Source organism: Cnephaeus nilssonii, assembly GCF_951640355.1.
Source record: "Cnephaeus nilssonii genome assembly, chromosome: 1".
NCBI lineage: Eukaryota > Metazoa > Chordata > Mammalia > Chiroptera > Vespertilionidae > Cnephaeus > Cnephaeus nilssonii.
Window position 1 is genome coordinate 62,371,012 of NC_137072.1, and position 22,596 is coordinate 62,393,607.

General features: G+C 35.2%; 1 protein-coding gene across 4 annotated transcripts in view; it reads left to right on the top strand.

The window, feature by feature from the left end:
* MAPK10 (mitogen-activated protein kinase 10) overlaps positions 1–22,596 on the top strand; it is a gene marked incomplete at both ends in the record, with an annotated part of 154,016 nt that overhangs the window by 72,661 nt on the left and 58,759 nt on the right. For 2 of the 4 annotated variants that reach the window (XM_079769757.1, XM_079769758.1), the window contains 2 exons: positions 324–462; positions 1,184–1,349. In XM_079769757.1, coding sequence (XP_079625883.1) covers positions 324–462; positions 1,184–1,349 — 305 coding nt within the window. Of the gene's footprint in view, positions 1–323; positions 463–1,183; positions 1,350–3,688; positions 3,761–14,334; positions 14,407–22,596 lie in introns of all 4 variants that reach the window. The other 2 variants (XM_079769755.1, XM_079769756.1) reach the window with 2 other exon arrangements.

The following is a 22,596-nucleotide window of genomic DNA, read 5'->3' on the forward strand; positions in this document are numbered from 1 at the left end:
CCCATTCGTTGTGGACATGATGGACTCAGGGATTTTATATATTAGGATACTTGGGAAAGAGTTTCAGGAAATTCAGGGAAAAGTGAGAACAAGACAAAAGTAGGAAATATTTGGTAGGAACTACACACTAAAAAATGCTTCTTCTATTAGCAACGTGTGGTAGAGTTACCATGAGTTGCATGCATGGTAATTTTTCATATTCTTGATCCAGTCAAATGTGGAGCTGGGGAGTTAGAAAGACTTCCAGATTTAGAAGAGGATTCTGATGTTATTTGAAGGATTAAACAGATGATTTGGAACTAAACTGTGGATTTGTCTTCCAGTTACTTAGTAATGGAACTGATGGATGCCAACTTGTGTCAGGTGATTCAGATGGAATTAGACCATGAACGAATGTCTTACCTTCTATACCAAATGTTGTGTGGCATCAAGCACCTTCACTCTGCTGGAATTATTCACAGGGTAAGAGCACCTACTACAGAAATATAATGAAGATGTTTTAGAGAAGAGAAACTAACTGTAGATTATTTTCTTTATGTATGGGGCTTAATAGACTGTCCTTGGTTAAATATACTGTCCTTCCTCATTTCTTTAATGTTAGAATTAGCACATAATTCACTAGTGTGTAGAAGGAAACTTTAGCTATACTGTAGTTGATGTTGTTAAATGTTTTGTTTCAGCTCATTGAGAGTCAGCTTCTGAGAAGCCTCATGTCTTCTAGTCCGTGATTGGCAGAGGTCAATATGTGAAGTTGAAATAAGACAGTTCCTTTATTCAGTTTGTTTCTGACAGAATAGACAGCTGCCCCAATCTGCTCTCCTGTCAGGCCATCATGAAATATAAGCTGAAAAGTTTATGTTGCCATAAGGAGAAAGCTAACAGATGACAATAAATCCCCCCCTCCGCCACTGAAAACGTTTTTCAATATGAGCCTAAATTGTAAAGACGATAGTACATTTCTCTTCTGTGTTTAACAAGGTTTCTGAGATTATTACAAAAACTCTGAAAACTCATTGTAAACTCCTTTGGGGCAAGAATCATTTGCATTATGTAGGGCTCTGCAGTAGGGGGAGGGGGCCACCAGTGCTCCTGCAGGACTACCATGTTGATTAAGTAAGTAAATGAAAATCACAGGTCCCGTGTGATGCTGGCTTTTCATTCCTTTTCTTGTTCCTATTGTCAGGATTTAAAACCAAGTAACATTGTAGTCAAGTCTGATTGTACATTGAAAATCCTCGACTTCGGACTGGCCAGGACCGCAGGCACGAGCTTCATGATGACTCCTTACGTGGTGACACGTTATTACAGAGCCCCTGAGGTCATCCTGGGAATGGGCTACAAGGAGAACGGTAGGGATGCTTCTGACTCACAGCCACGGAGACTGTGAAGGAAATGAGTACATGTTTCAGATAGCCAAGAACAATGTTCTCTTTCATGTATATAAATATTATTTTTAATAGGGCTGCCAGCTTTCGTAGTCAGAGGTGTTTGTTTTTTTTTTTTTTGTGTGTGTGTTTTTAAAAAACATACTACTAGAAAAACTCACTCATTAAAAAGGTGAAAGATGCCTCCGAGAAGTAAGCTTTGCTAGAAGAGCACTAAAATGTTATAGCTGCTCCCTTTTCTTACATGCCTTTCCTTCTTTGTCCAACTAAACAGTGAAATGGATACTACTGAGCACACATGCTTTAGGTACTGAGGAAAATATGCTATTTGAGTTGCAGATCAGCTCAAAGTGAGTGAGAAAATAGGAATAAATCTGTTACATTTAACCATTGGCTTTATGTCATATATTAGAGAGATGGCTCTAGTCCTAGGGAAAGACAAACAAAAATACACCACACATCTTTGGAGTGAGAATCTTTACAAATGTACAATGAATACTTGATTTAAAATAATCCAGATTGTTCAAGCTGGATAAGAGTTTCTTTATTGCTTTAAACTGATCTGTATGTAGTATTTAGGGTACCAGTTTTTTTATAAATTCCAAAAACCATAGAGAGAGAAAAATATTTTATACTACTGCTTTCATAAAACAAACCTTGTAGTCATGACCACTTTAAAAGAAAAGGTAGAATCTTAAAAATGTATTCCAATATGATTTTATTGATTAAAATGAAAGATTTATAAGTACCTATCAGAAAGTACCGCAATATGTTACTTTGAAAAGAATTTCTAACAAATAATATAGCATATTAAAAATAACATATCTAATATATTTAAGAATTAAAATAGTTTTAAATTACAATTTTATATGTACTCAGTACCTTTCATATTTATTTTATACTCTATTCTATTTAGTCCTAGCTGTCCATTTTATTAAGTTCTATAAAAATGATCACCATTGTATTTTTATGTGCAGGTACTATAGGTTAGGTACTTTTATGAAAAATTTGGAGCCATCAAAGTTTTAAAAAAATTTGTGTACTTCCAGACTAGAAGAAAGCCAATACTTTTGTGCATTTGTATAGAAGAAGAGAAAAAGTCAGCCCCCAAGAAAGTCAGGTTCACTTTGATGGACAATTGGAAAAGTCTGTTACCTTTGACTTGGAACAGGCAAATCTAGTCTAAATTATTTGGAAAAGCAGATATTTGTATACATTCTTCCCAAGTTATTTTTTAAAATCAAAGGTAAACAATTTATAAAGTCAAGAAATCAAGGATCTACAGAGGCAGGGGAGGTCTGAATTTGCCTGTTATGGGTTTTCAGAGCTTTGCTGCACAAATGGTGCATAATCTCACCCCTTCTCCTTTCCTCACTAGAAAGGGTTGCAAATTACTGCCTTAGTTTTTTGGCATCTCTAGATCCGTGGAGAAACTGCACCTAGCACCTATGCTGTTCTCCCACTTACGAATAGGAGGAATGTTATCATGCAGAAAAACCTGCTTGCTACATCAGGCATGTCCAGCTAACCCGTGCACCTAACCCTGCCTTCCTTCCGCAAGGGGTGTTTCAGCCTAATGTTTTTGCCTCCAACTTCCCTTTGTCCTTACTAAAAATCTAGTTGGAAGAGGAGAAAGACTGGGAAGAGAAGGTGAAGCATGTTTGGTTAACAAGTATGATAAATATATGAATATAACAATTTTTAAAATACCTTTAATACCTTTTTTTACTTTACTTCCAGATGATTCTATTAAACATGTGCTAATTAATGTTATGTTTTTTAAAAATTTTCAAGTAGGTATTTATTTATAAGAATTATTTATGAAGGAAAAAACTAAGTCCTAAAACCAGGGATTCAAATACTTCTGCCTTAAAACTATGGTTCTGGCCATTCCCTAGTTTCTTGGATTGGGTTGCACGTACCAAAAAAAAAAAAAAAAAAAAAAAAGTATTTCATGTAACTGAATAGGATAGAAAATGGAAACAGCCACTGTCCGTGTTGATGAAGATACTTTTAGTTAGTTGCTGCTTTTCCATGTCACTATTTCCTGGCACTAAAGAGGCAGTCTAAGGCACCCATAAAGTAATTTTTAAAAATTAAATTGAGCTCTCATACTAGACATTAGACATTGATTATGTAATATTATAGTGCTGATTTTAATTCACCTTCTTGGTCAACTTTTGGTGGGAAACAAAAATTGTACCTTCTAATCAACTGTTCTTTTTCCTTCTCCTTCAGAGATCAATTATCTTAGTTAACTTTACTTTCCTCCCTTTTCTTCACTTCCCTCTCTCCTGTTCTAGTGGATATATGGTCTGTGGGATGCATTATGGGAGAAATGGTTCGCCACAAAATCCTCTTTCCAGGAAGGGACTGTATCCTTGTACCTTTTGCTGCAGCTTTACATGTCTTGTTCTCTCTCCCTTTAAACACCTAACAGTTTTACCAGGAGAGTAAAGATAGAAGCAAAAAGTTGGGTAAGTGGTGTAATTGTGATTTTTTTAAAAAGTGATGATTTCTATAATCTGACCAGTACTGAAGACTATCTACCACAATGACTTAATTAAATTTCAGTGGGCTTTTTTCTTTTTAAATTATTTTGTATAAATCTCAAAGTAGCAGTGCTATTTTTTTTCATAAATAAGAAAAGCAACCAAATCCCAAATTGTTAAAATATGCTTATCTTTATAACTAGAAAAATAAGCCACTATTTGCAAGTATTTTCCATCTGCTTTCTAAAACTAATTTATGCTTCTATAACACTTAGGCAAGCTTTTGTCTATAGCTTCATTCATTTGAATTGCTCTTGACACTATATCCAGTCTTAAATAGGTCATTATAGCATTTTCTTCTTAAAACATGAGTTTCCACATTTAAAAATCATAATTATTATTCAAATTGCTGGGTGCCTGGTGGGTTTAAAATAGGCCTCTCTCATTTGACTTGGATATGTGACTTAGACATAGATAATTACTTTTCCAATGAAATGTAGAATTTTTAAAAGCAGTGTTGATTTGAGTTCTACCACTGAGTCCTGTACTAGATTCCATTAGAAATTCCTTGGAGTGATATTTATGATCTGGAATTATTAAATGAGCTGGTATATTTTTGAAATGAATAAAAGTTTACTCTCTAACAAAGGCACATATTTGTCATTGGAATATATAGATAATAAAGTTTATATATTAATAGAGAATATACTTTTTAAAATACAGAAATACCCTGCTAATACACAATAGTGAAATATAAGTGCAGCAAAAGTTGAGAACTTTCACAATGATAATGCAAGATTGAGTTCAATATATTTACTACATAAGACATTTTTTTGGAAATTACCAATAAACATGTGGCCCATAACACTACTATATCTTATATTTGACTAATAAGAAGGCTCTTTAAGGAACTCTTTTATGTAAGAAAGATTATGATTGATATTTAGTAGAAATAAAAGAAGAAAAGGCCTATAATAAAAGAAAATTGGACTCAATAAGAAATTAATACCATATTGAGCATATATTTATGTGGACATTTGTTTATTCTGCTGGATATTAATGAGATATTCTCTAAATTTCAGTAATAATGTAAGAGTAATGACAACTTCTAGAACTATACTGCCCAATAGGTAGCCACTAGCAACATGTGGATATTCAGCACTGGAAATTACAGCTAGTCTGAATGGAGATTGTTATAGGTGCAAAATGTATACTAGGTTTTGAAGGTATAAAAAGGAAGCATGTAAATATCACATTAATCATTTTTATGTTGATTATGTATTGAAATACCATTTCATTTTACTTTATATTAATTATTTACATTTTGAGGATCAATTTTTTATTCAATACAGTTGATTTGAATAATATTAAAATTCATATTTATATTTAAATGTACTGATTTCATACAAAAGTAGAATTTTTTTTCCTTCATGCTTTTGCCTTTAGGGTATAACACATTTCAGATTAAAAAAAACCTTCTCAATCAGTACTTAAAGACGTCTATTTCTGTAAAGCATTGTTAATGAAATACAAAAAGTCACAATGCCTCATTTCCATGTGACGTTGTTGCAGCATCTTTGATTTTTTATTAGCATGGTTCTCTGAGATCTGATTTAGCTCTTCAGACGTTTTTTTTCTTTATTGATTAAGGTATTACATATGTGTCCTTATCCTCCCATTTCCCCCCCCCCCCTCAACCCCCCACTCATGCCCTCATCCCCCTGTTGTCTGTGTCCATTGGTTAGGCTTAAAGACATTCATACAAGTCCTTTGGTTGATCTCTCCCCCTTACTCCCACCCTCCCCTACCTTCCCTCTGAGGTTTGATGGTCTGATAGATGCTTCTCTGTCTCTGGATCTGTTTTTGTTCATCAGTTTATGTTGTTCATTATATTCCACAAATGAGTGAGATCATGTGATATTTATCTTTCTCTGACTGGCTTACCATAGCTAAGATTTGGAAACAGCTCTTCAGACTTTTATCAGAGTTGCTTTTTACTTATTTTAACAGTTTTAATGTCAATGAAATGAGAAGGAAAAAGAACATTTTCAACCCCTTCAGAAAACAAGCAGGCAAAAGATAATATTACCATATTAATAATTCTTTATTCTTCCAAAAATTGTTCTCTTGGACTTTTTATTCCCCCTTTTTATTTTAATTTATATTTCAGAAAAAATGTTTGTAACTGAAAGTAAATTATGCAAAAATCAATGCATAAAATAAATAGCCTTGATAAGTTTGATTCTAGAAATTGAATACATCCTACTACACAAAATGTAGATTGTGATAAGAGCTTGCATTCTGAATTCCTTTATCTCATGTTATGATTATGAAGAGTGGTCTTTGATAGCCTCCTGCCATTTATGATCATGAGCCTGAATGAGGACCTAATAGTAAACAAGGAAGTTACATAAAGACATTTATAGTGGAAGACATTTTGCTTAAGTTAGATTCTACTTAAATATGGGTAAATAATTTTGAAATTGAAACGAGTTAGAACTGCCATCTTATTGAAAATGTATCAATTTGGATTTAAATCCTGTTTATTTTACCTGTAATTAAAATTATAATTTAACATTGCAAGTCATCGCCACAGTTTTAAAATGAACTAAACCATAGAAATCCCAATTAAACAATGAGCTACACATACTCTGTGTTGTTTTTTTTAGTGGAATTGTTTCATTAATATTTACATGAAATTATTATCATTTTATGAGTACAGTTTTCTACCAAGAATTGAGAGGTCTTTGAATTAATTTCACTAAACAATGATGGTCAGACACAAGTTGAGGGGCTGATGGAGATTATGTATCAGAAGAATCATACCAATATTTTAGCATTTAAATGATTCCAGCATGTACTGGAAGGAATATAAAAGATTGGTATATGCTAATTGATACCTTGATTACTTCCATGATTCTTCAGAGACTTAAAAATAAAAAGATCATAGGTTCTCTTAACTTTCACTTAGAATTATTCAGTTTTTCTGAGGCTAAAAAGTGTTTCATAATACTTTATCATCCCCAATCAACATTCAACATTATTCCTCTCTCTCCATAGAACTTCTTAATCCTAATTTTTCTAATCTGAACCTTAAACACTTTGACAAATTGAGAAATCCTATGAAATTGTTATTGATGACTACAGTGTTAGCTACTTTCCTACATTGAAACTAGCTGTATTTGAGAAATATTTTGTAGGTTTCTTAACTACTGAAATATGACTCAGATGATATCACATGATAGATTTTTAATTACTAAATTAAAGGGTTGGCTAAATGAACAAATAAATATACATATTTGCTTTTGCAATTCAATAGGTTGATAATTTTTTAATATCCAAAGTAAATAAAATACTTAATATTTATTGTACACTTTTAATTTATATGAACATATAATATTACACACTCAATTTTCATTATAGTGCTATGATTAAAACTTATTTCATACATGTATGTTGACATAATATATAGTATTAGCCAAAAGTCTTAGACCCATGCTGAATTCAAGTCAGAGAGCAATAGATATGCCAGGTCAATTATTTTCTTTACATAATCCAAATATCACATGAAGTATGAGTGACTTCACGTTTCATTCAGATTCTGTTTCTTTTAATAAGAACTCACAATAAAGCAGTTTTATGATGGTTTTTTTGTTTTGTTTTGTTTTAGAACTATCTAGTCACTTACTCCCTTCATTTACTTCACACACAAACCAGGGCTTGCCATTTTCTTGATTACCGAAGGCTTGTATTATACCAGTATACTTTTCATGACTTCTTTCCTTAAGCCTGCTTCTTTTAGATACATTCTACTTTATTTTTCCCCCATCTTACTTCACATGGTAGCACCTTCTTTGAGCAAGACTTATAATGTTCCTTTATCTAACATTCTTGGCCAGAGTTTTCTGGACCTGGGTGATATTAAAGACAGATACACCATCCTTAGACCTCAAGTATATTATCTCCAATTAATGCTCATATCTGAGCTGCTAAAACACCACCTCTTGCCTTTCTGTCTGAAGATATGAGAAATTTCAGTTAGAATGAAAAGGATATATACCTATAACCTTGCCAAAGAGCCAAGTTGTTAAGAAACTGGTAGATGATTTTTCAAAATATATTTGAAGAAATAAAGAAAACACTCTCAAAGTAATTGACTGTCATATCTTTTCTAAGCTCAAACATGAAAATTAGGAATAATCAAAGTAAATGAAACAAAAATTGAAGGTTGTGGATGATTATCTCCAGATAGTGTAGATAGATGCTCTTAGTCCTTTTATCTCCTTGAAATAACTGCTTCCTTCCTAATAGTTTGCAACTAATACATTCCTATAGTTACAATCTGTTCCTCAATAATAAGGTTATACAGGGTTATCTCAAACAATATATAATCTTGACTTCAAAGAAAGTTTGGAGGTAAAAATCCAGTAGTCATTCTTTCACATTCATAAGCAAATTGCAGATAATCATGAATATAAAGATTATTCATTTATTATTTCTCTGTATTTATTTTTTAAAAAGATTTTAAAATATATTTTATTGATTTTTTTACAGAGAGGAAGGGAGAGGTATAGAGAGTTAGAAACATTGATGAGAGAGAAACATCGATCAGCTGCCTCCTGCACACCTCCTACTGGGGATGTGCCCGCAATCAAGGTACATGCCCTTGACCGGAATTGAACCTGGGACCCTTCAGTCCGCAGGCCGACACTCTATCCACTGAGCTAAACCAGTTAGGGCTTCTCTGTATTTGTTGAAAAGAATATATTTTCAATAATATGCTTACTATTTTTTTCTTTTATTATTAGTTTGAGAAAATCTGAGTGAGACAGGAATCTCTAGAATGGAAGCTAGGGATTTTGAGGTATCTGAAAAGATGGAAGTACTTAGTTATGAGGAATATCCCTTCTCCAAGGTGGTTAGAGAGGACCAGAGTCCACTAGAGGGCAGGAGCAGGCATAATGGTCACAAAAGGAGGATTGAGGGCTCTACAGCAAAGGAGGCAGAAAGTGAGGGAGGACACAGAGAACCGACTTCTGGGGTGGAACAAAGGCAAGAAGCTGAAGAGCTGGACCTGGACCCCGTAAGGCCTTGAAGAGGAAACATTAAGTGCTATCAGGCACAAAGCTTCACTAGGGCCCCAAACATTCCCTGTCTCCTGGAAATACGTTTGTAGAAAGATTTAAAAGCATAGTGTATGTTTCTATCCATCTAAGTTCTATAGAAAGAATACTGAGTCATTTTTTAAAATGAAGTGAGACACTGAGGGGGGACTGCAAATAATGAAATGCATCCCTTAGTCATTACCGTGACATTCCATTTAAGCTGCCCTTGGGCCATTTGGCCCTTAGGACAGAGGTCATGAGTGGCGACACCCACTATGGGACTCTTCCCTTCAGCCCTCAAATAAGTCTTGAGCTCATGTGGGAACAGGGCTGCAAGAATGGCTTCTGGTCCTATTCACTTTAGTCCTGTGACTTACCTCCTACATGTCAATTTACTTTATAAAATACCTTCTTGGCCTATCTTACAGGATTGTGGTGATGAGAGTCATTTGATACATATAAAACATTAGATATTTACAAACATACACATATCTGCAAATACCTTCAAATATAAGTAACTTCAATTTTTATAGTATAAAGTTCATTGGGGGAAACTCTAGCCCAAATAACCTTTAAATTGAATTAGATAAGCTATAAAAAATGAAAATAACTAAAAGGCCATCTAGAGTAAAAAGTAATTCTCTCAAATGATGAGAAACCAAATATCCATGAATCAGAGAACAGGAAAAGAAAAACAATGAATTAATTACCATTTACTGAGGCACTTCTGCAAGTTAATGTACGGAATGAAGTGAGGACACACTTGGATCTGAAGGGAACATGAGTTTAATTTGGTGATAATGTGAGATAGCCAGAGCCAGCATTACACTTTGTTGATCAGAACATAAAATGTTTAAAGTAAAATACCTTTCCATCATTAGAATTTCTTTAAATTACTTACTATATACACCTCAGAATTACATAGATTTTTAAAGATGAAAATTTTTAAAAATGTGATGCAATAAAAACATTACTTAAGTGTTTTATGGCAACATATTTTGTAAGTTCATTAGTCTATAAATTCAATTATAATATAATTATAAACCTAAAAGCTTTCTTCTTTATTGTAAGTTTCTCCATTATTGTAAGTTTCCATGGATATTTCTGTTTTGTAAAAATGCAAGTAAAACTATAAATGATTTTAAATAAAGGTTAAAATTAATAATATGATGCCATATAAGTTATAAAGAAAGAAAAGCAAGTAAAACATGTTGATTCAAGGAGAAAATCTTCCTTTGATTTCCTGGCATTAGAATATTTATGTTGTGCCTCATGGATATTGTTTCTTTTTCTTACTTAGATTCACATGTGCAAAATATGGACCTTCTAAATTTATTTATGCATACAGTGGTCTTTTATAATTCCATTTTGCATCGAAGTTTAAAACAATGTGCTTTTGGTAAATATCTAGTTGAATTTTTAACTTTTGAAACATAAGTGTTTCAAAGAAATACTGTTCTAGTTTTAGAAAACCATATTAAATTTTGCTTTTGTACTTCGAGGTATCCAAGAAAATGTATCAAAGCACATTGTCTGAATCCTATGCCAAATGAAGGTATAATTATGTTAAGGGGAAAAGCAGTGTGGTTTAAAAATCGTGTTACCAGAGCCATGGAAACATTTGTCAGGATGCTGAAACGAAGCTTACATAGTCCAAAAAATATTTTGTTGTGAGTAACAACCCAAGTCACTACACAGAGTGCAGAAGCAGCAATACATTGCTTTTTAAATTTAGACTTAAGCTGCCAGGGCCTACATTATATTATTTCTATTATCTTGGCTAAAAGTAGAAAAAAGATAATTCAGAATAATCTAATGCCTAACAAATGACATGACACCTGATATTTTTTGTAACTTGGAAAATTAATAATCATATTTTGTTAGCACCAAAATTTACTAACATTCATTTTAAGAAAAGTGAGTAAGCTTCTGAGTGTTCATGTTGCAAATGAATCTGCTTTCTGTCCCTGGGAAACAGATGATGGGAGGGGGAATGTAATGAATCAGAATAATAAAAGCAACCAGAATTCTACCTGGGTAGCATTAATGTACAAAACTCTTATGGAGACCCAAATTCAGTTTCTAACCGTGATTGGATTTGCTAATTTCTCCTAAGGTTTTCACAGTTGGTATTCATTGGAATATCTTGAAAAGTTCATAAAATACTCCAGTCACCTTGATAAACATGAAATTTGGTTCCATGGCTTTATTTTGAGAAATAAACCTGTCTTGAGTAAATAAAAATTCATATAAATTCATATGCATACACTCCACTTTTGTAATTCATAATGATAGAGTGCATAATTTCCAGGCACAAGGCTTAGCAGTTTAGCATGTAGGTGTCATAAGCATGAATAGGAATAATGAATAGTGAGCAAAGTTAAATGGAATTTGGAAAAGTTTCCAGGGTATTACCACCTAGAAAAGATACATTAAAATACAGAAAATGGAATAGAATGTATATTCACCAGTAGTTCAGATATAGATTTTATATCTGTGCATAGTTTTTATGCAAGATCCTCTATGACTTATTAAGTCTATTTTGGGTTCTGACATGAAGATACGTTTCCCAAAATGTTCTCCTTTTACTTTGGAATATCTGTATCCAGCAGAGCCACCCAAAGGAGAACTGGCAGATATACAGTTACTAACACCAGTTATTCAACCTAGAACTTTCTAGAACCAATTGAGACTAGTGCAACATAGTGACTGAAATTCCATTTAGGTCAATTGTTATTGTTGTTGCTGTTGTTTAAAGGCATATGGGAGAAGTGAAAAATCCAGGGCTATTAGTCTGAAAGATAGCAATTTTCCAGTTTTAGGATAGGAGTGGTCAGGGATCATAAATTATATTCATATATTTAAAGATTATTATTTGGATGAGGGAACAGGGTGATTGATTAATTCCTGTTTAGAACATGGAGAGAAGTTCCATAGAGTCAACTGTGGTTCAATATGTGGAATGCCTTGCCAAGTGCTTTTGTAATTCATAATGATAGAGTGCATCATTTCCAGACACAAGTAGTGAGAAGGATCATCTAGTGAGTGGTGAGTTTCCCTCATTGGAAATATTTTTTATTATGGTATATAAGTAAAATATGTAATATAAATATAAAATAAATGACTTTCATATACATAATTTCAATATACATTTAATTCATGATGATAATGATAACTAACATTAATGGAGACTTACTATGTACCAGGCAATATGAAAATATGTTTATCAGGCATAATACTTTCAAAGTCTATTAAAAATTCTACATAAATGCTATTTATCATTTGCATTTTAGAGGATGAAATTGATATTAAGAGAGATGAAGTAATTTGTTCAAGGTTACAGTTAGAAAGCAATGGAATTGGTTCTGCAGCAGGAAAAAAGAAAGAGCATATGCCAGAGATATCACATTGAGTTTTTGCATTCAATAAAAAAGTGGAAATAGATGTTTTCTAAGTTGCAAATAGGTTTGTGGCAGAAACAACTTTTCCCCAAACATTTGAATAGATACAGGCAAGGGGAACCCCTGCATACTGAGTTTTTAGCTCTCTCTATTTTTTGTCTCTCTCTTTCCCAGTACCTATTAAAAACACACAGATACACTGTAAATAGCAACTTAGTCAGACTGGTCAATTTGGATAGTATGATAAGAATACTTGCAATTCAAAAAACAAATATCTTTTCAGAGATCTTTTCCTTTTTTTCTTTAAATCAAAAATTCTCACAGTACCAACCTCTTGTGAGACCGATATTATCTGGAATTACAAATGCATTCATATTAAAGGGGTGCGCAACTGTTTGCTCTATCTTTCCCTGATACTTTTGCATGTCACTTGCTTTCCTAAAATGGAAGCAAATCAAATTTGCTTCCTTCGGTATGCTTATCACCTTCAAAGCTGTAACCATTCCTTTGCAGTGATCACTGTTTAGGGAGTTGAATCAAACTGAAAACTTTGAGTGGAATCTGAGTGAGATTTTCATCACAGTGGAAAGAATCTCATGAGGAATTATTTTTTAAATATATATATTTGTATTGATTTTGGAGAGGGAGAGAGAGAGAGAGAAAGAGAGAAACATCAATGATGAGAAATAATCATTGATTGGCTGCCTTCTGCAGGCCCCACAATGGGGATCAAGCTGGCTATCTGGGCATGTGCCCTGACTGGGAACCGAACCCTGACCTCCTAGTTCAGTGGTCGGCAAACTCATTAGTCAACAGAGCAGTGAGCCGCGGTTTGCCGACCACTGTCCTAGTTCTTAGATCAACGCTCAACCACTGAGCCACGCTGGCCTGGCTCATGAATTCTTTAAGGTCACTGCCAAATTACAAGATGAAATTTGAAGAGTATGTGCAGCAAAATTATAGTGCGCTGCTATCTTAATGTCTTTCCCTATTTGTTCCCCCTTCAACACCCTTTTTTCTTCTAGGTTATTTCCACTCCTAAAAATGACCTCTTTCTCTTTATGACTTTTCAGTAGGAGCAAGTGGGTAACCAACTGCAGTTAAAGAGAGAGATTTCACATTTTTTTTGCTTCACCTTTCCCCACTTTGCCCCTCCCTGTGAACCCTCTGCCCGAGCTTCCTGGTTTTAAGTTCTGGATGATAACTGGCAATAGCGGACATTATAATTTCACCTTAAATTTTAGGTTTCTTTTGATTCACAATTTCCAGAAGAAGTATCAGCTCTCTATCATGTTGTTTATTTCATGTTGAACTGTCCTGTTTTGAAAGCCAGCATTTCTTACTATTACAAAGCAACCATGTTTATAAAGCAAAGCTCCTGTTTAGAAATTTGCTCCTTTGATGGAACTGAGCCAGCATATTCCAATACATTCATTCTTGAACTACCATATCACTTCATGAAATTTATTCATATTTATAAATGAATAAATGTGTTTTGTGAAAGAAATCCTTTCTTTTGAGTTACTGGCAGCTCCCCCCATCCCCAATGTAGTATACAAAAGAATAAAAATTAACTGATTTGCACGGTTCCCATATTCACACCATCTAGAATAATTTACAATACAAATCAGTAGGATTCTAGTAGATGAATGCAAATTAGACCTTTTAAATCAGAAGCTAAGTTAATCAATGAATTATAATTGCAAAGTAACATTATCATGCATTGGGTAACACTGAGTGGTATTGTTACTTTAATTGCATAGAAGACAGGGCCCTGGCATTCTCCCCCTTTCACTGTTTTAAAAGACTATGAATGATCATAAGACTGGCCTCTAATTCAATCAGTGAAAGATCGGGCCATTGCTCTATGGCATGGATAGTCAAGTGTCTTCATTTATTTGCTCTTCTATTCCTGTCTTCTTGTTTATCTCCATGTCATTTTTGTTTTCAGTTGACATGTGGTCAGTAGGGTGCATCATGGGAGAAATGATAAAAGGTGCAGTGCTGTTTCCTGGCACTGATCGTATCCTTCTTAGCAGCCAGTGTTCTCTGTGGGTGTTATTCTCAGTCAATTTCCTTTGGTTTGATTATACTATTGCTGATGGGATACATTTGCTGCCTTCTATGAGACTCCAATGTCAAATATTTACCAGCTAGCATCATGGTACAGTAACTGTGTCTAGGGCTTCTATGAGACTTCAATGTCAAATATTTACCAGCTAGCATCATGGTACAGTAACTGTGTCTCTTAGCAAAATCTTATGTGGATTATATAGTATCAAATATGAAACACAGAGCATGGTATCAAAAGGTCTGTCTTAATTCAGTTCTATGAAACTAATAACAATGATATACACTTCTCTATTGATTTTTGTTGTAGATGTTTCAAAATCAAGTTCTAGTCATAGCTAGATAATAAATGACAAAATATTTAATTTTAAGATTTATGCATCTATATCACAGGAAATACTCACTTGGCATAGAAAATTTAATCAGTTAGATTTATGTTCACCCACAAATACAATAGGTTTATTTTAACACATATTGAAAAAGTATGCATGTGTATTTTGTTTTTAAATTGATGGTCTTCTAAAGTTCTTTTTCTCATTTACTTCATTTATAGGAATGATTGCTCCAATTCCTGCTATTATTTTCTTCATGTAATTAACAAATGTAATACGTAAAACCTCATTAATTAATAATAATTATATAAAACTAGAGGCCCTGTTCACGAATTCATGCATGGGCAGGGTCCCCCAACCTGGCCGGTGATTGGGGCTGATCAGGGTCGGCTGGTGGGGGGAGGGACTGTGGGAGGATGGCTGCGTTGAGTGCCTGCCCCCCTTGTGGTCAGTGCGCGTCATAGCTACCAGCCAGTCATCACTAGTATATATATATATATATATATATATATATATATATATATATATATATACACTAGTGGACCAGTGCACGAAATTCGTGCATGGGGGGGTTCCCTCAGCCCAGCCTGCACCCTCTCCAATCGGGGATCCCTTGGGGGATGTCTGACTGCCAGTTTAGGACTGATCCCACAGGCCTATCTGGACCACTGGCTCCTAACTGCTCACCTGCCTGCCTGATTGCCCCTAACTGCCCTCCCCTGCCAGTCTGATCTTGCCCCCAACTGCTCTCCTCTGCTGGCCTGATTTTGTCCCCAACTGCCCTACCCTGCCAGCTTGATCTTGCCCCCAAATGCCCTCCCCTGCTGGCCTGGTTAACCCCAACTGCCCTCCCCTGCTGGCCTAGTTGCTCCCAACTGCCTCTACCTGCAGATCGCCCCTAACTGCCTCTGCCTCGGCCCCCACAACCATGGCTTTGTCCGGAAGGAAGTCAGATGTCCAGAAGATGGCTTGTCAACCCAGTCTAATTAGCATATTACTCTTTTATTAGTATAAATAGATTATATAGGATAGGATTGCTTAAATGGGGGGGGGGAGCCTTTTTCATCAGGAGGAGATGCTCTTGGTAGACAAAAATACATAATCCTTATATCTGGACTGATAGCCAGCCATATGCACTATACTACTAAACCAGTCATTAAAAAATTGAACCACTTTTTTACACCTTACACCAAACAGATGTTGCCCTTAAAACCCCTCCTCAGCCCCCACCTTAGGTTCTGCCTTCGCAGTTCACCCAGATTAGGTTCTGATTGGTTGGTTTCTATGCCAGTCAGTGTCAGAAGCTCAGCCTCCTAGGCAACCATTGGCTCCTCACAGTTCACCCAGATTTGGTACTGATTGGTCGGTTTCTATGCCAGCCAGTCTTTGGGTCTATCTCCAGGCCTGATCAGAGAGGTGGGGCTGATCAGCAGCCCCCGCGGAGGCCTGGAGAGAAAAAGAGGCATGGCTGCTAGTGAAGCCCGGAGAGAAAGAGAGAAGCAAGGGCTGAGCAACAGCTGCCACAGAGGCTGCGGATCAGACCCTGCCTCTCTCTCTGGGCCTCTCTCTGGGCCTGATATGCAGCCCCCTCAGCAGTCAGTGCTGAGTCGCTGTGCCCGCAGTGGCGGCAGTTAGTGCTGGGTCACCACGGCAACCCAGAACAGACTGCAAGACTGACTTCTGGTGTTCGTTTGAGCCTTCGGTCATTAAGGACCCTGGGTTTTTATATATTAGAATATCTGAAGAAATAAATTTATATCATTTATATTAGTAAAAGGCACCCTCTGTTAGGCTGCAATTAGTTAGCAAATAAAAATTCCAAGTCTCTGCAGTATTAAATATATATGAAATGAACATTTGTCCCCTGTAAATTAAAATGGTTGATTTTCATTACTTTCCATATATTTTTATTAAAGAAAATCTGATTGATTTTCACAACTGAATTATTAAATACAAATTAACATTTTTTAGAATCTATTTCTTGGGAGGAGTTGCTGAGTGATTAGTATATGGGTGTATAATAACTTATTTTTAAGTGAGTTAACTATCTTCCTACACTCAGTCATTGTCATTTATGAAAATAATATATCCTCATCATACTAAAGATAACATCTCTGCTTAAATGATCATAATTCAAAACTGAAGTTGAACCTATAATAATGGGGTTACAATATATAATTGAAGTAAATCTAATTACTAATATAGTGTATCCTAACCATATTATGATTAGCCATTTACTTTGAGGGTTTATAATTACATATATGGTTACACATATAGTTTCACACATACATTCTTTGTGTGTATTAAAGGACCAGTTTACAAAATGAGTGAAAGGCATTCATTTAATTTTCGTTGAATTAAAGAACTTAACCGAAGCTATTTTATTTAGTAAAAATAAAGCTTCATTGTTTTAACATCATTCTTATTAAAATCTTGTTCTAATCTTACATATGACACACAATTATTTAAATTTTTTGGTCTATTTGCAGTTGTTTTCTACATATACATTTCTTTAAAACATCTACAATTTATCACATTCATGTTAAGGTTAATGCTATTTAGAAGTATGTTACTTGATACAAAACTTATTTCTTTGATTCTGAACCATTTATAAACTTGAGTTTGGCCTTTGGACATAAATTTGAAATAGTAATTACATTTAGGCTACTTTTAGACATTTGATTAAAACAAACTCAATCTGCTAACTTTGTACTCTTTGCTTTTTCAGAAATTCATTGTGGCTGAATAATTGATGAGTGAAATGAATATTTGCCCCCTATAAATTAAAATGATTGATTTTCATTACATTCCATATATTTTCTTTTAAAGAAAATTGGATTGATTTTCACAACTAAGTTATTAAATACAAATTAACATATTTTAGAATCCATTTCTTGGGAGAAGTTGCTTGGGTATCAATCACTTCTGAACTTTGGTATCAAAATCTCTTATAAGTAAAGCTCTAGGCTGCTGCTAATGCTAAAGTTCATATTAGATGCCCTTTCAATGCCTGAACTTGATATTTGATATTGAGTTATTTCTGAAACTCTCATATGGGGATACATTTGTAAATTTCTTGAAGGGCAAATGGGAAATATTTTTTAAAGTGCCTTCTCTGAGTCCAAGATGTGGTCTTTTAATGATTTCAAACATGTTAAAGTTTAAATTAGTGTTTTCCGTGAAAATAGTTTATGAACACTAATATCTTAAAATTGACCTCTTAAAAAACAAGACAGGTTTTTAAAAAATTCACTATTATTATAAATTACTTATCTGAGAGGCAATAAAATTATATCTGAATCTATTAAATAGAACCTTTAAAATGGAACTGGAAATATACAATATGTACACTATACATCTATACAATACACCATAAAGAATCATTATTATTAATCAAACATCTTCACTTACATGAAGATATTCTCAAAGTAAATGATTTCTAAAAATTCTTGTAATTATAAATTTTGCATGTCTTCTTAATATAGAAACTAATGCAACCGCAACACTTACAGTATTGATAAGGTCTTATACCCATTATCTTTCATGCCTAAAAGAATTCAACACATTTTTTTTCCAAAATTTAAATAGGCAATTTTTTAAAAATTTTATGTATTTATGTGTTACTTTGTTAGTAAATATATTTTAAGTACATATTAATTAAGTTTTATTCAATTGAAGTATGTTTTTAACTCTACAGAAGGATCAGAAATCAGCTGTTGACATAATTTTCCTTAGAGATCTCGTCTAATGAATTTCTTCATGCAGATATTTTTACTTTAAAAATTGCAAAATTCTTTTATACAAGCAAATTAATATTAAATATATAACTTTTGAACAAGATCAATAAGATGAACATGTATATACTACTACTTAGGTTAAAGAAAAGAACATTACCAATAAATACCTTTGAATCTTTTTGTGTGCACCTCATAAATCATATTCTTTCTTCTCTCCACAGAGATCACTACTGTCCTAAATATGTTTTTATAATCTCTTTTACTTTCCTTATATTTTTACCACATATATATATCCTTAATATATGGTTTAGTTATATGTGTTTTACATATATTATTATCATTATTATTTTGTGACTTGCTTTTTTAAAAGTTAACATTATATTTTTGAAATTTATCCATATTGATGCATTAAAAATAGTTCATTTATTTTCATTTCTGTATAGTATTTTAGCCTATGAATACTGTATGGCGGGTCCATTCTCCTATAAATAGGTTGGGTTATATTCATTTTTTTGTTTTTATAAACAATGATGATATAAATATATGTCTCTACGAGCACATGAGCAAGGCATTTTGTTTTATTTCTTTGAAAATGATAAATGCCAGGTTTATAGGTATGCATATGTTTAATTTGACTATGTAACATCAAATTGATTTCCAGAGTACAGTATATAGATGTAACTCTTTACTTCATAACCTTACTAACTCTTCATATTGACAGATTGGTTTTAAAATTTGTTAACAAACTCTTGGATATAAAATACTATTTCAATAGAGCTTTAATTTATATTTCCTTGACTACAATGGAGGCTAAACATATTTTCTTGTTTATTGTATACTAGAGGCCCGGTGCACAAAATCGTGCACTGGGGGAGTGGAGTCCCTTAACCCAGCCTGCACCCTCTCACAGTCCGGGACCTCTTGCTCCTTACCACCCGCCTGCTCACTGCTCTTTACAGCTCGGCTTGCTGCTCCTTAGGGCTGCCGTGGAGGCAGGAAAGACTCCCACCACCACTGTTGTACTCACCAGCCATGAGCGCGGCTTCTGGCTGAGCAGCACTCCCCCTGTGGGAGCGCACTGACCACCACGGGGCAGCTCCTGCATTGAGGGTCTGCCACCTGGTTGTCAGTGAGCATCATAGCGACCAGTCGTTCTGGTCATTCCACAATAAAGGTTGCTTAGGCTTTTATTATATAGATTAGTGTTTTCCCTTGGTAAAGTGTTTCTTTGTTCTTGTAAAACAATATTTTTCTATTGCATTATTTTATTGATTATTAGAGGCCCAGTGCATGAATTCATGCATGGGTGGGGTCCGGCTGGCTTGGCCCCAATTAGGATGGATTGGGGCTGGGCATGTTGGGAGGAGGAGACAGTGGGAGGTTGGCCAGCCAGCCCACCACGATCGAGGCCCGATCAGCGCCAGGCTGGCTGGCTGGGGGAAAGGTACATGGGAGATTGGCTGGTGGGCCCCACCCCAATTGGGGTGAGGGAGGCTGATTGGGGGAGGGGCCGGCTGTGAGAAGAGGCTTGGGGCCGTGGGCCAGCTGGCCCTGCTCCTGAATGGGGTGGGGGCATCTGATCAGGGGTTATAAGCCAGGGAAGGGGCCATGGGAGGTTGGCCAGCCAGCCCCACCCGTTATTGGTGTGGGGGGGTGATCAGGGGCGGATCTGGCTGGGGGGAGGGGCCGTGGGCCAATCCGCGTGGGGGGGCCCATCGGGGGCAGTCCAGCCGGGGAGAGGGGCCATAGGCAGTTGGCCAGCCAGCTCTGCCCCTGATCAGGATAGGGGCGCTGATCTGGGGTGGAGCCAGGAGGAAGGAGGGGCTGCAGGAGGATGGCCGGCTGGCCACGCCCCCTTTTGTGGTGGGAGGGGCAATCAGGGGCAGTGCTGGCCGGGGGGAGGGGCCTCGGGAGGTTGGCCACCTGGCCCCACCCCCCAATCAGGCCAGTTTGCTGGCTGCAGTGGGCGTCATAGCGACTGGTCATTCTGGTTGTTACAGTGTTCTGGTCACTGGCTTTTTATATATATAGATGAGGTCTTCTTTATATAATTGGTCAGCTAATTTTTGGCAGTTTTATGGGCTGCAAATAACTTCTCCCCTGTAGATTATTTTTCCATTTTATTTTTATAGTGATATTAAAATTTGGTAATATTTTTTATGGTTCATGTATTTTTATATCTAGTTTAAGAAATCTTTGATGCCTTTGTTTTGTCTTGTAATTTTACCATGAATGTTTTAAACTTTAACTTTTTACATTTAAAAGCCTTTAGTCCACTTGTCATTAATTTTTATGTATGGTGTGAAAGAGGGATCCCATTTATTTTGTTTTACTTCCATTTATTGATCAAATATTCTTTCTTCATCGATCTATAAGGCTGTCCTTATTGTAAGTTTCCACATATTGGGGGAGAGCTGTTATATTCTGGGCTCTATATCTGATATTTTTGTCTGAGTCTATATTAGTACCACCCTTTCTTAATGAATACAAATGTGTACTATGGGCTTATATTAGGTAGAGATAATTCCCTTTTTTGTATTTTTCAGCTTAGCTATTAATGAATCATTGTTCTTTCATACAAATGTTAAAATTGGCTAGTCAACTTCTCTAAAAATATTTCTTTTGGTAGTTATATTGGAATTGGTTTAAATCTATAGTACCATTAGTGGAGAATTGCTATTTTAATTAAGACATTTAAAAATCCTTCTCTTGCCGAAACCGGTTTGGCTCAGTGGATAGAGCGTCGGCCTGCGGACTCAAGGGTCCCAGGTTCGGTTCCGGTCAAGGGCATGTACCTTGGTTGCGGGCATATCCCCAGTGGGGGGTGTGTGGGAGGCAGCTGATCAATGTTTCTCTCTCATTGATGTTTCTAACTCTCTATCCCTCTCTCTTCCTCTCTGTAAAAAATCAATAAAATATATTAAAAATAAAAATAAAAATCCTTCTCTTGAGCATATAAGGATATTAGCACACACTAATATTTTTGTTCTCATTTTTTAGCCTAATACATTGACAATATTATAATGTTATGTATATATAGGTAGAGTTTGTTTAGATTCACCCTTTTGATTATCATTTTCTTGGCTTACCACTACTTGCAATTTGGTCCTTTATTTTGAGATTATTTTCTTTCTTCCTAAAGTACCTGCTTTAGAAGACTTTTATTGTGGAAGTCTTTGATGATAAAACTCTATTTTTTAATTGGGTTCCTTTACTTTAAAAATAGTTTAGTTGGATATAGAATTTGAGATTGACAGTTATTTTCTTAAAATAATAAAAGGCAAATATATTAGGAGGTGATAATGGCTAAGGGATATGGAAGATCAAAATGCTAGGATGGGGTGCATAGATTGTCTCCTGCTTTTTTTTTTTTTTAATCCTCACCCGAGGACATATTTTTCATTAATTTTCAAAGAGAGTGGAAGGGAGAGAGAGAAACACCGATGTGAGAGAGACACATTGATTGGTTGCCTCCCACATGCCCCTACCAGGACTGAGAGTCTGAAACCGAGGTACAAGGTACATGCTCTTGACCAAAATCGAACCCAGGACCCTTCAGTCTGCAGGCCAATGCTCTATCCACTGAGCAAAACTGGCTAGTGCTCTCCTGCTTTTTAAAAAGTTTAAGCATAAATGTTTTATCAGGTATGCCTAACAAAATAGCATGTGTTGTTGATCTCATGCAAACTTGACTGCACCTTCTTAACCACCCTTTTAATTAGTATTATACCCAGCAATGGAAGTAATCTTCAGAGCCTCACAGATCAGTCACTACAACTCCCTTAAATAGACATCTATATTTCTGTTAGTGTTAGAAACTATTTGTGTAAGCGCCTTTGTTTAAGATCATTTTGTTTACCAATGTTAAAAGGACATGGATATTTTTCAATTATAAAACACACATGTCAAATTAACTGATCTCCAAAGCCTCTTCCCAGTTTGAAAATACAGAATCAGATCATAAGGTGATAATGGCATACAATTTGAGGAGGGTGTTATGTACAAAAAATAATTAACATTATAAATACAAAATTAGGTACAGAGTCTTACAAGGGTCCTATGCAAATGAGAGGC